The sequence below is a fragment of the Poecilia reticulata genome, linkage group LG15, assembly GCF_000633615.1.
Source record: "Poecilia reticulata strain Guanapo linkage group LG15, Guppy_female_1.0+MT, whole genome shotgun sequence".
NCBI classification, from domain to species: domain Eukaryota; kingdom Metazoa; phylum Chordata; class Actinopteri; order Cyprinodontiformes; family Poeciliidae; genus Poecilia; species Poecilia reticulata.
The window spans coordinates 15,585,067-15,599,791 of NC_024345.1; the positions used below are offsets into that span (position 1 = coordinate 15,585,067).

Below are 14,725 nucleotides of genomic sequence, written 5' to 3' on the forward strand. Positions count from 1 at the left end.
ATATATACCATCCATTAAAGCAACTCCAGTGTGTAAAATCGTCATAGAGGTTTATGATTTCTGATGTTTGTTTTCTTTTTAAATAGAGCATTTTTAGCACATTTATTTTTACATAATTTTTAATTTATAATAGATGGTTACACTTTGAAGAAATACCTTACATGTTCGATTCTCAGTAAATGTTTCACACAGGAAAATTGTTGGTGGAGCCCGATGTCCTACATCTGTTTACCTTGTCATCATCAGCTTCTGTGTAAATAATTGCTCATTGCAAATGTGATAGTCATACTAAGATTGACAAAATAACATTCACATAAACCACCGCTGATGCCTTTGAGATTGGAATTGATGTTCTTGGCTTCCTTTGGATTAGCTGATAGCTTCATGCCCTACTAATCTGAATTTATTCTAAGTAAGGAAGAATGTAATCGACCACAGCTAAATTATTTCTCAAGAAATCTATCTTCATCAGCACAGACAGAGCAGAAAGAGCATAAAATGACTTAAATCCAAAAGTCATTTTGCAAGTAATGAAACAATAGTAACTGCTAAGCAAATCTTCACAAACAGGCACTATATAGCTTATGTCTGTCTGCTTTGAAAAGAAATCAGAGTAATCCTCGGTGTCAGGCATTTTGATCACATGGACTCTAGTCAGAGTAACTAATCAAGCTATAAAAGGCATGCAGTGTAATATATAAGAGTTGTTGCCTCAGGGGGAGATCAGGGCTTCACTGACACAAACTCTGAATATACCAGGTTGAGTAGAAGACATCTGCATGGGTTGAATCAGGTTGCCCCAGGTTATGTTGCATAAGCCCGTTACTCACAGTTGCCTGAACTTGCAGCGGACACTCTCATTGCAATGTGCTAGGAGTAAAAATGAGCAAAGTAATTTTTCATCACATGCTTACTATTGTACATTAACTTGCAACTATGACTATGGCAAAGGGTCCCACAAGGTTCAAAGGTTCACATGTTCATGCATACAGGGAAGAGAGACTGATTTTGAAATGCCAAATGTAACTTTAAACCACAGAACTTTATTAAAGTCTCATGTTTAGGATTTTTGCACTGTGAAAAAAAAATGCTTTCAATGAAGCAAAACGTTTAATTAGAACCATTAGATAAAGTGGAGCTGAGAATAACATCTCCATTGACACATTGACACTAGTATTACAGCAACCTCTCCCTTCACTCATTGGCTTTTTCAGTTGTCATATGTTTGGTGCAATGATCTTAACACATACTTTTGTTCTCTCAGACATTATTCCAGGCATGTGATTATTCCAGCCTGCTAGAAGGAAAATCCCATGATGAATAGCATTCTTGTCTGCATCCCTCCCTCCCTTGACCCCCCCCCCAAGCCCCTCTAGCCGAATGGCTAACAAATCACTCTTCAACTGAGGCTTTGAGTTCTCCATTTTTATGCTTTTGTTACTATCGACCTGCAGTTTAACCCCAACACTCCTCTGAAGACTTTGCTATTCTGCTGGGGGCCCTACGGTGTTCTGGCTTTCTATGCTGCCGTGGAGAATGCAACCCTCGTCTCACCAAAGCTGAGGATGGTAAGATGGCGTGAGCTGTTTTGTATTTCAAATGGGACGTACTCACCAAGTAGACTGTTAATCTGAAAGGTCATAACTCTAATTCAGGGGTCTTGAGCATTTTTTTTTTTACCCTGAAACTTGTTTAGAGCTACAAAAATTGCCTGACCTTTTGAAAAAAAAAAAAAAACGACAACTTACAGTTTTTGATAAATATCTACCATAGGGAATTGTAGTCATTAAAACACATACAGCACACAATTTAAGTTTTGGTTTTTAATTTTTAATGCAACGAGAAACAGGGTTTTTTTTATTATTATTGTTTTTGCAGAAAGAGAATGAATACATTTTTAAGGGGATGTTGATGTTTGGGAAAAATTGTGTAAAAAAAAAAAAAAAAAAAAAACATGTAGTTTTCAACCTGGAGACAAGAAAAGTATAACAAAAAATATACTTTCAGTGTCACTCTGTTGTAGAAATTCAGTGATGTTATTCCATGAAAAAAGCTGAAACATTGCTAAAATTTGCATGTGTTTCTGTCTATATTCAAAACATTAGTTTGCTCCAATGCTATTAAGACCAATATCCAAAGAGCCACATGCAACCTAATCTATGGAATCAACCTAAAATATAGAATCTGAGTGAATTCAATTTTTTTTTTCTTCAAGTATTTCTTCATCTAAGGCATCTATGAAATCCAAGCAATTACATTTTTTTGCACATATGTACAACAAATTAACACACGACATCTCCGAGGCTCTGATATTCGTGTTCCGTTTGTCTCCACAGATCGCTCCTATCCTGGCTAAGACCTCGCCCACCTTTAATCCTCTTCTGTACGCTCTGGGAAATGAGAACTACAGAGGAGGCATTTGGCAGCTTCTAACAGGGGAAAAGATTGCTGTGCCTCAAATTGATAATAAGTCCAAATAAACTGCTTACTGTTGTAGATGTTTCTGTCTGTGGGAGTCTGTACTGTAACAATGTGTCGTAAGCAGTGTGAACGTCTGCCTCTCGTACGCTTTACATCTGCTCTGGGTTTGCTCCTGCATCACCTCTGCCACTGTGTTTATGTGAAGCTGGAAATATTCTAAAAATATGTCGTCATCATATATATATCATGTTGTTTTTCAGCAAAACAGTCAATGTGTCTCATTTTGTATCATGACGTTTGTGTTTTATTGGTTTAATTTAATTTCAACAGTTCATGCATGGCTTTAATTTTACCTCATTCTATTTATTTTTGGTACAAGTTTCACCCAAAATGTTCAAAATGTGGTTGTTGCACGACATAATAAATTAAATTAAATTACAGTTAAGCAAAGCATAGTTACAAACCCCTTTATGCAAAACAGATTACCAACGTGCATCACTTCACCACAAACAACATAAACAAGCAATCATTTCAGCACAGACACTCGTTCTGGATCTTTTCTTCATTGTGGAAGAACTACTGTGTTGCAAAAAGTAGATCATGTTATCTGTGGCCGAGGAGGAAATATCCCCAAAATAATCTAATTTTAGCTAAATAAGTTTTATCTTGATGTCAGGGAGTCAAAAGAGATCCAAAATGGTAATTAATTTATTTTTATGTTTTTGTAAACATGAAAATATGTGCAAAAGCCACAGCTATTTTTTTCCGCTCTTTGACTGATCTCAATATTCAGGGTGAAAATGCAATAGTCCTCTAAACAAAATCTAAATTTTTCAATGCCTACACACACACATTCGCATGCATGCACACACACGCACACACACACACACACACACACACAATGATAAGATCAGAAATGATTAAGAACCATTAAATTAACTGGGAAGGTTTCTTAGTTTGACATTCACATACTTATTTTAAAGACAGAGTTCAGGCAAGCAGCAAAACCAATTCGAAAGAATTTATTACATTAGCTGAGCCAGAACACATCATACCTAATGGTTGTTCTTTTGTGCTTTAATGTGCTCCAGTGTGTCACACGATTAATTGCCATGTTTATCATCATTTTGACCTTCAAACATCAATAAATATTTTTTTTTTGTTTGTTTGTTTTTTCACTTTTGTTTCTGCACACAAATTCTAGTTTGCAAAGTTGTCCAAGTGCAATGTTATAAAAACACACTGTTATTTACTGGTTATTACATAATCAAAACTCATACAGTAGGTTTTAAAAACCAAGTATTCAGATCGTTTCGATATATTTAGCGTTACAAAGCATGTACAGCTGGGTAAACACGTCAATGGAAGTCATTGACCTTGAATAAAAGATGGATATTTTTTAACATACGTTAAATAGATTTTAAGTAAACAATATGAAATATTGTTTTTAACTTGCATTGTTTCAAAATGAGCTTCATGTAGCACCGAGACTTAAATACAATTTCTTAATGTAGTATAGTTAATTATTTTCACGTCTTTCATACTCCTGCTAATTGATATGTATTACTGATACGCATATCAATTGACATGCATTGTGTCCAGAAAACCATGTTATCCCAATACAGGACCAGGAGAAATCTGTCACAAAAATATTAGTAGCGCCATCATTTGTTATTCGATATATCTATTAAATACGACTTAAAATAAAGATTAGAAAACTGATGTTTGATAAATTCTCCATGATATAAATCTATAAACAGTTTAGTTTCTGTTAGTTCTGTCAAGATACAAGAAAGGACGAATACCTACTTATATTGGTCAATCGTTTTATTTTAAATATTCTGTAGGAGCCGTAGTTTGACAACCGTTATAAATATCACCATGTTTTTAGAACACAGGGGATTAGCTCAGTTTTGTTGTATTGTTTTATTAATAGCAGCGGCGCCACAATAAAGGTACAATAAAACTGATAAACAGGTGAAGAACCAAACAGAACCACTTCTGACTGTTCGCAAAGCCAAACATCCAATAAAAGTTCCACCAAGCCACTACTAAGGCACTGGGGTCAAGTTTCTCGACACATGCAAAACAAGGTTCAATGTCCAAACTTATTGATTGTTGTTGATGATTTATTTTCCTCTTTCACCAAACAATTACAGAGATCAAACTTTYATTTGTTCTCATGCTACCACTCTTAAAAACCATCGGCCCCAAACCCAAATGCCTGCTGGTCCTTCTCCAGGCCCCTGCACTTATAGAAAGTGGACTGGCCCACATTACTTCCTGTCTAAATTTAGAAAATAATTAAGAAAATAATAAAACAAAAAAAATAAATAAAATCAACAATTATCAACCTACAAATAAACTCTGTAAGAAATACAAAAAATAGAAATTTAAGAATAAAGTAACAAAATTCAAATGGATAAAGAAATAAAGGAAAAATAGCTTCAACAACTTTTATTCTGCCTTTTCTCACTCTGTGTGTCGGCTTTACGCGGACCCGTTGCCATGGCAACGGACAGACAACAGCTCAACGAGCATAGAGCAGAGATTACCGATCAGGGGAATCAACACCAAAAAAACAAACATGTCCCACACAAAAACGTAGCAAAAACACTAAAACAGAACATCCAGTCTGTTACATTATGTTGTCAGGCTTAATGTCTATATTGTGATTATTAATAAGTTTTCGCCTGAGCACAGCGGTGGATGATTAGCTGATTTAATAAACAGCTGCTCTACTGATGACGTGGTGGGCTGGTTGTTTAGTGCCAACGGAACCAAAACACACCGAACTGCGCAGCACATGTTAAGGTTATCAAAGTCAGTCGCAGGCTAACAACAGTTAGGCTAGTATAACTGACCCACTGGTCATTTGTTCAATGTTTTCTTTAAATTAAAACGTTTTCCTCACCTGTGAAATCTGAAGCCCTTATTACCATTATCTATGGTTGAATTAACTACTAAACATTGCGTCCGTTGTTCTGATTCTTTGCGTGATTGTAGTATTTTCCTGACCACCGATATTCCTGACTCAATGGACAGAAATGGCGCACGTGTGACTTACAATAAATCACGTATTGAATCCATCATTGCTGCTGGCGCTCTGTCCTTCTCTCTGCACTTCCCGCCACTTAGCAACAGGTGTCAGGTTACATTGTGTTGCATTCAATGTTGTCGGGGAAAAAAGAGTTTCATGCGCTTAATGTCCGATTTCCCATAACTATTTATTGAATTCATTGTCGCTAGCTGGGGTGGCAACAGGGGTGGCAAGGTTCTCGTTTGGGGTGGCAACTGCCACCCCGCTAGATCCGCCCCTGAGTCACATCTTGTGAAATCTTTACTTATTGTGTTGCTTTGATGTGCATCTGATGATAAAAGCAGACAATGATAACAGTCTGTATGATGGGATTTGAATGTGCACTGGATGTTGTCTGTACAAAATGCTCTAATAAAGTACTGCAGTCACTGGCAAAAAGGAAACATTTTGTGTCTTATGTTTATGGGTGAATAATTATTTCTAAGCTTCTATTTCTCTTGTTATACAGTTGAGGTGTGTCTAACAAACATTTGCTACTAAGGTGAAAATAGATTTGCTCCAGTATTGTATATTTGTGTGGGTGCAAGAGTCAGCGTGGGTCATTAAGTTATGGATTTAAGAACAATTGAATATTTTTGAAACTATTCGTGTTTTCATTGTGCCCTTTTTAAGTGGCTTAGAGGCGCTTGTGTATTCAAATAAGGGCTCACACTGAGTTTGAGTCTTAAAATTTTAGACTTTTTAAAAGATATATATATTTTGATTTTCCTCAAGTATTATAAATGTATTTTTATATATATGTATATATAAATATATGTAAAAACGATTAGACTTCAAACACTTTTTAAGTTAAAACCAAACTCTTCTCTTAAAATCATATGAACATGCCATGGAAGTAAAAATGCTTTGAGATATGATGCAAAGGTTTCCAAAAGGTCACAAGTCTTATTTCCCTGATGAAGAAGTTGAACTAGAACTAGAAGCTGGGAAAAAATGTTGCATATGTAAAATAAAAACCACAAAAGTCTATCTGTAGAATATATCCAGTATGTATTTACCAACTAACAAGAAGGGGCGTTTTTTTAAGAGATTTTGTGGAACAAGTGGCCTTTACTCATTAGCGAGTGGACTGTAAGAAGGGCAGAGACAGAAAGGAAAGAAATGTTGCAAATATCCTGGAGCTGAGAGTCAAACTCAGCAGCTGCTTTGAGGTCTGTAGTTTCCATATATAGCGCTCCTGCTCTACCACTCTTGGCACCCTGATTTTATTTTGTATGTTCTTCTCCATATATTCCAAATCAATTCACCGTTAGTTGGGGAGACAGGACTTTGACCACATCAACCTGAAGTGTTAAGTGTCACTATTCACTGGAGTTTCAGGGATTCAAAGAACATTTTGCGAGTAATAATAATAATAATAATAATAATAATAATAATAATAATAATAATAATAATAATAATAATAAAGACCAGCAATATCAGTTTATTTTTTAAAGGCATGCCTACTCTTTTATATGAAATAAAAAATTTTTTTACAAACTCTAAACTATGGAATTAAGATTTTAAAACTAGACACTTTATTAAGTTATTGATAAAAAATTTTGAAAAAACAATCTAAGGAGATTATTAGTAGCTAATATTAATGTGTCGTCATAGATGATGCGCAGAGATTAATTATTTAAAACATACAGGCTTAACATTTTACATCACATAACTGCTGGATTATGTTATACTTTGAATCCGAATGTCTGGCGGGAGAGCAGGGTTTGCTTTTTTTTTTCATCCGCTTTCCCTCTCTTACAATCAAACATATTCAGGTACTTAGAGTTCACTGAGGATTATGTCTGGTCAACCAATGAAGTTTTCATATGGGCTTTTTGAGAGGATTACATAGCAATATGAGCACAAATGCTGCAGAAAGGGGGGAATCTGAGGGAGGTAGAGAGGACTGTTCGAGAAGGAAAAACGAAGCAGCATGAATGAGAGCCACTTTCTGGGCGATGAGCAGAGAAAACAGCATTCCATCATCAGCCCAATCAATGTGGAGGTCATGTTGTGGTATTAGCATTGATTGCATTGAGTTATTGATATTGTTTTGCTTGTCAAACACCATGTCAGAGTAACCCAGCTCTGCCATTAAACAGCACGATAATGAAATAATTTGTTGCATATGCTGAAAATCACATTTCCTCCAAAACTGAAATGGACCCTGTTACTTTACAATAAAGAAAAAATAAATAAATCAGTTTTTAAACTGAGTTGCAAAATCTTTTTTGAAAAAAAAAAAAAAATTATAATCTGATTTAATCTGGAACACCTCGTGACAGGCTTGAAACGGTCACGATGAAATGAGGTGAAATGTCAAACTGGCGCATCAGGTTTACCAAAGTCTCCTTCTGTGATAGGGACTGTTTGATGTGAAGCTGATTATATAACAGCAGATACATGCACAGTCATTCAGTATCTCTTGGAAAGCAGCCACATGAAAATCAATTCTAGAGCTGAGCACAGCTGATCCCAAGTCAGTCCAGAGAATCTGCGAAGTCTAGAATCTATGGACTTTGAGCTAGCATTTTTTTATTCTGTTTTATGTGTTCAGTGAGTACTTTGTTTTAATATATCATGTTATTTTATTTTTACTCAAAAGCATTCTAGAATCTATGGACTTTGAGCTAGCATTTTTGATTCTGCTTGCAAAAGTACAATAATTTATTTATTTATTACTTTTTTGATGTACCAAACAATATTCTAATCCTCTCTCTTTAAAACTGTTCAGTTCAACATCCCAGGCCATTAAAAACAACCAAACACTGTGATCCCTCGGCTAGTCACTTAATATTTGATGACATGTCCAGGCTGCATGTTGGCTGCTGTGGGTCGGGGATTTTTGCCTGGCTGCTAGAAATTAATACTTTGGCAAATGCTCATGATTACATGGTTATCTTGAATCTCCCCGAACAAGCTTCAAATCACATCAGGGCAGATTCATTAAAACAAAAAAAAAAAAACGAAAGATAAAAAAAAAAAGAAAAAAATCTAGCAAGGTTTATAAACTGAATGCATTTGTTTATCTGTCTCGTTTCTGAGTGTATGCGTGCCTGTGCTTGAGATACAAAGAGATTAAGTCCAGGGCAGCCTCCTGGGTGAACCAGCAGCCAATGCTGGAGTTTGGACCTTCATGGCTCTGCCTGTAAGCTTTCCAGCTTCAGTACGTTCACCGAGGGAAACAAAATGTGATTATCAAAGCTGCTCGCCATCTGACGTAACATTTGGTCTAAAAATAAAACAGGAACCTGTTGAGCCTCCTTTTTGGTTTGAATCCCAGGATTTATTAGCCGGGTCTTAACTTGTGCACGTCACACAACGTTTTATGGGGGGGAAAGCCACGATCTGAATCGTGGTTTGTTTTTTTGTGGATGCCGACAAACATAGTCGGGGAAGTTTCTGGCTTACTCCTTTCCGCTACCGCTTTTTTTACAAGTCTACCATTTTCCAAACACCCGTCCACTGATCTGAATGGGACAGAAACTTAAGGATAGTGTGTGGGAATGAAATCTAATTTTGTCACTAAGGCAAAATATTTTCCAGGCCCACTTAGGATAAGTTGATTACAGTTTAGAACACACTCATTTTGCTCAGGTCGAATGCAAATGTTTTATTCCAGAAGTTTAAATATCACTAAGTAATAAGGCATGAGGTCAATGTCTATAACAAAGTTACGTGTGTGTTTGCGCTGCACTGTGATAGACTTGTGACCTGTCCAGAAAAAAACTCACCCACTGACCAACACAAATAAGTGCCAGATGACAGAAAGCCTCCCACTCCCCAACCGGTCCCCTCACTATGCCACCCCCTCCTCCCCCTAACTCCGCATGCTTTACTCAACTAATAAAAACTCAATAACGTGATGACTGGAAATAAAAGGGGTATGAGGACATCTGGTGGCTGAACAATAAATAGTTTCTTTTATCAAGTGGATCTGCAAGTTAACAAAATAGGTGTTGAAACCTATTTGTTTACTCCTTGGTGTTTCAGAAAATATGTGTACACAAATCCCTGCTTCAACTCCTTTTGCTTCAAACGAGGCTGATGCTAAATTCAATGAACATATGGAAACTGAATAATTCCTAGATTGATATAAACATTTTTCTTGTACATTGTCTTCTCTATATTAACCTACTCAGCTGTATATTTTTTTAAACCTTATGTTGTAAATTTGTCTTTAAGATGGAGTGTTTTATTCTTATTTTTCATTTTCTCTTACCTTTGTCTGAATATTCACTTATCTCAACGAGCTGCTGTGACACCCACATTTCCCCAATAGAGGATATTTCTATTCTATCCCACTCTATGCTATTTTTGCCCATATGATAAGAAAATGCTCCTGCCTCTCTTTATCTGGTTCCCATGGTTTTATGTACATAATTCACCTCTCACATTTATATGATCTTTTTGAATGTCTTTGTGTTATCAAGCCCAGCCTGTTCCTTTCTTGTCCAAAGACCAATAAATTATTCAGAATTTACTATGAAAGTGAGTTATTTATGAATGAAAAGCATCTGTGAACATCATTCCTTTTCAGCTCTTATCACAGGATGTTTACCATTCCAACTCATGAATATGATTTGGCCTAAACGATTTCACTTTATCTATGTTTGTGTGTTAATGCTGTTTAAGTTGCTAGAAGGTTTTCTGCTGGGATCGTTTCTCTTGATCTGTCTGTCATCACCACAGTCTCAGGATTTCTTCCTTGTCTCTAATAAAAAGAAAGACACAAATTGTCTAATTAGCACATTCCTCCACCCAATGAAACGCTCATCTGATCAATGTCTTTCTTGTGCGACAAAGTAAGTTTACATGGATTGAATAGTGCTGCAGAGAAGTTCGAATAGTATTTTTGATTTAATGGCGCTTTAAACTCTGCAGCGCTTATCTGTCTACTGAGCTCCTTTGTCTTCAAGATGCTGTTTTTTTCCCCCCAATGTTCTCTAAGCAACCTCTGAAACCTCCGAAGAACAACTGGATTCATAGTGAGACTAAATTTACTAATAAGTGACTCCTGCACAGGATTTAAATTATTTTTAATTAAGCAAATAAAGTCATTTCCGATCCAAAAAGTCAATACCAAAAACGGAGGCAGTAAAAGTTTGCAAAATCCGTCACTACTTGCTCAGGGAATCACACAAAAAAAGATTCAGCAACAGCTGCATATGCCTGTTTGTGTCAGTAGATGGCAGTGTAGAAAAGCATTTAAACTCGTATGTGAGTGGAGTATTCAAGAATACACATGGATGGATGGATGGATGGATGGATGGATGGATGGATGGATGGATGGATGGATGGATGGATGGATGGATGGAAACAGTGTTTTGTGCAATATACATTAGGCATGAACCTCAGAGAAGAACAGATATTCTTTCATTAGTTGGAGCGGTTATTTTACGTTCTTTCATGTTTTATGTTATTTCATGTTGAACCTCTTTGACTCACTCCCGCTCTCTCCCCTAAACGATGCCAAGTTCGCATATTTCTGTTTAAAACAAAGGCTATAATTTTTTTAAACCATGAACACCACGCTACTACTTTTCTGAAGCTAACGAAAGAGTGTTGTTATCAAATCTATGGATTTCTGGTATGTTGAAAACAAAACATCCTAAGGAAGATTAGGATATTTCAACTTTAGCATCATATCTAATTCAACTCCTAAAATTCTGCTGTGGCTTTTGGTTCTGTTATCTGAAAACGAACCCAATCTCAAGCCAAAGGTTTCCAGAACCTTGGAAAACATTATGTTAGGGCCTCTGCGAAAGGCGCAGACTATAAAGTAACAGACTTTTCGAGAAAAATACGTGTTAAAAGGCAAGAAGAATGTGTAAGATTTAAATAATTACATTTTCAGATGTGGGAGATATTTGATTGGTCATAATTCACAAACGGAATAAAAATCCAAGAGTTTATAGTTGTTTTTTTTTTTTTGTTTTTTTGTTAATAAAGTTACGACAGACTGATGCCCCAAGTAAGTTCTGCACAAACTGGAATCCCTCTTGTCCGACAGGAGAACGGGAGAAGAAAGAAATAACTTTGGAGCTGTCCACTCGCGTGTGGTGCTGAAAAGATACGTCTCCGTAATTGATCTGTGTACATTTTGCTTACGTTTTGTTGTTATATTCTTAACTACAAGCTTGTTTATATCTCTTATATATCCATTCTAGATTGCCTCAAATAATCAATTATGTTTGCTGCTGTATAAGACGTTTTAACTTCTTAACGAAAAAAAAAAAATGCTCCTGAAAAAGCATCTGCAGCTCTGCTTTGATGCGACTGACTGGACAGCAGTGCGCACTCGGGATTTTGTGTTTAATTAGCATAAAAGATCTGCTGGAGAGCAGCAGGACGGTGCGTCACAGCCATGGATCAAGATGGGAGGGGCTGGGGGGGGGACACCTATGGGAGTCAACAAGCAGCTGTGTGTATTCCTTCCATCAGCCGACAAAAGCCGAACCCGGATGATGTGAAATGATGACTTAGCTCAGCGTGTTACAGGTGGCTGGAGACAGCTGGGTGCGACCGGGAGCCGGCGGGGCGCAGCAGCAAAAAAAACGGACCGCCGATAGAGCCGCTGCGCTACGGATGAAACCCTCAACTTGTGAGTCTTGGAGTCCGGAACCCGCGCGTCACCTGACGGGATGTGAGGCTATGAAGCAACAAGAGGGAATGGTGATAAAACGAGTCCAAGTCACGGAAGTGGAAGAAGGCGTCCGAGGAAAGGACAGCGCAAGGGGCAGAGAAGAGGTAAAGGAGCGGAAAGTTATTTAGTTCATCGGGGAAGCAGAGGCAGAGCAGATGTGCGTAATTCTGTAAAAGCAAACTCGGGGAGAAGAATTTTTACATCAAAAAAAGAGAAGAAGAAAAAAAAATCATGGAGCCAGAGGGGATCACGGAGGAGCAAGCTACTAATGTGGCACAATCTGCCGCCTCAAAACTGTCCCAGATGGGCGAAAGAACTAAACAGCTGGGCAACGTTATCCAAAACCCAGAACGACAGAAACGCGTAATTCTCGTAATAGTGTGTGTTGCACTTTTATTAGACAACATGCTTTACATGGTAATTGTGCCAATTATACCCGATTATCTGGAGGGGTTGCAGAAAGCAGCGGATCAGGAACAGCCAGCTGCTGCGCGGCACACCAACTCCACCAACAGCACCATCCACAGAGCGGCCGAGGGGAACTTCGACCTGCAGATAGGCGTCCTGTTCGCCTCCAAGGCCATCCTGCAGCTGCTGGTGAACCCGCTGAGCGGCACCTTCATAGACAGGGTGGGCTATGACATCCCGCTGTTCATTGGGCTCAACATAATGTTCCTCTCCACCCTTACCTTCGCCTTCGCCGAGAACTACGCGACCCTGTTCCTGGCGCGCAGCATCCAGGGCCTCGGCTCGGCTTTCGCGGACACCTCAGGGATCGCTCTCATCGCGGACAAGTACACGGAGGAGTCTGAGCGAAGCAAAGCCCTGGGCATCGCCTTGGCCTTCATCTCTTTCGGAAGTTTGGTCGCACCGCCCTTCGGAGGGGTCCTGTATGAGTTTGCGGGAAAGCAGGCGCCTTTTCTGATCCTGGCCTGCATCTGCCTCACCGATGGAGTCCTGTGTCTGGTTGTGCTCAAGCCCTTCTCCAACAGGGAGAGGGAAACCATGCCCGTGGGCACCCCGATCTACAAGCTGATGATTGACCCATACATAGCTGTGGTGGCGGGAGCTCTGATCGTCTGCAACATACCACTCGCCTTCCTGGAGCCAACCATCGCAAATTGGATGGAGGAAAACATGAACGCCAGCGAGTGGGAGATCGGCATGACTTGGTTCCCTGCGTTCTTCCCGCATGTGTTAGGGGTGTATCTCACTGTGAAACTTGCGGCCAAGTACCCTCACCTTCAGTGGTTCTACGGGGCCATAGGCATGGTGTTCATAGGGGCCAGCTCCTGCACGGTGCCGGCCTGCAAGAACTTCGGGCAGCTCATGATCCCGCTGTGCGGTATCTGCTTTGGCATCGCCTTCGTGGACACGGCGCTCCTGCCCACGCTGGGCTTCCTCGTAGATGTGCGCCACGTCTCAGTGTACGGCAGCGTGTACGCCATAGCGGACATCTCCTACTGCGTCGCCTACGCCCTGGGGCCCATCGTGGCCGGTCAGATCGTGCACGACTTGGGCTTCGTTCAGCTGAACTTGGGCATGGGGCTCGCCAACGTCCTTTACGCGCCGGCGCTGCTTCTTCTGAAGAACGTGACGCAGATGAAGCCTTCTTTCTCAGAGCGCAACATGCTGCTGGAGGACGGCCCCACGGGTCTGTACGACACGATTAAGATGGAACAACGGGAGAAGAAGAGAAAAGGTCTGTGCACGACTACTGATGAGAGCGGCATCGAGACTTTTGTCCAGCGCTCGCACTCGGAGGAGGAATCATCAGGAGGAGAGTACGCGTAAAAATAAAGAAAGAAAGAAATAAAATAAATAAAGACCTTTAAGCTGTATGTGAAATTTTAAAATAAGTGCCAATGTGTGTATACGTTTTGATTAAGATTGTGAAAATATATCAGCGTGCGACAATACCTGTGGGTTTTGTCCCATCAAGTGGTCGCAACTTTGTTTTAAAATGGGAATTTAGTAAAAATGGAAAAAAAAAATGGTGAGATTAATGTCTGTTCATCTTCTGATCACTGTAACAGAATCTGACTCTTCAGGGAATATAGTGCAAACGTGTTTTAAGGAAATATAATGTATGCGTCTTTAAATGCCATCTGTAATCATGTTGCTTATGAATGAAATATGCAAACTAGTGTGTTGAAGGGCAGAAGTACGGGAATTACCTGGAAATCTGCCTCTTGTGGAGTATTTACACTCTCATTTTAAATGAATTGTGTGCTTCTGGAATGCAAAGCCTGAAATGATCTGTGACTGTACATACATGTATATTCATGTACATTAAAAGAACAATATGTGAACGATACCGATGTTTTACGTCGTTTATTTGTGCAGTAACCTCGATTATGATATAGTGTGCTATATTATCAATTCTTTCAAGTCAAGAGGTAGCAAATGTTTCTTCTAAAAAAATACAAAAAATGTATAACATGAAGGCATTTAAGGGTTATATATATATATAACCCTTATATGCCTTCATGTTATACATTTTTTGTATTTTTTTAGAAGAAACATTTGCTACCTCTTGACTTGAAAGAATTGATAATATAGCACACTATATCATA

At 38.8% G+C, this 14,725-nt stretch overlaps 2 protein-coding genes across 3 annotated transcripts in view; both read left to right on the forward strand.

Annotated features, from left to right (window-relative positions):
• The window catches only part of rgra (retinal G protein coupled receptor a), a 10,140-nt gene extending 6,553 nt beyond the window's left edge, over nucleotides 1–3,587 (forward strand). For both annotated transcript variants that reach the window (XM_008429538.2, XM_008429537.2), the window contains 2 exons: nucleotides 1,455–1,568; nucleotides 2,337–3,587. In XM_008429538.2, coding sequence (XP_008427760.1) covers nucleotides 1,455–1,568; nucleotides 2,337–2,480 — 258 coding nt within the window. In that variant the 3' untranslated portion in view covers nucleotides 2,481–3,587. The remainder of the gene's footprint in view (nucleotides 1–1,454; nucleotides 1,569–2,336) is intronic.
• An 8,342-nt stretch (nucleotides 3,588–11,929) lies between these two features.
• On the forward strand, nucleotides 11,930–14,466 carry slc18a3a (solute carrier family 18 member 3a). The gene has a single exon (XM_008429539.2). The coding sequence runs from the start codon at nucleotides 12,381–12,383 to the stop codon at nucleotides 13,941–13,943; it is 1,563 nt and encodes a 520-aa protein (XP_008427761.1). The 5' UTR covers nucleotides 11,930–12,380; the 3' UTR covers nucleotides 13,944–14,466.
• Nucleotides 14,467–14,725: the final 259 nt, after the last annotated feature.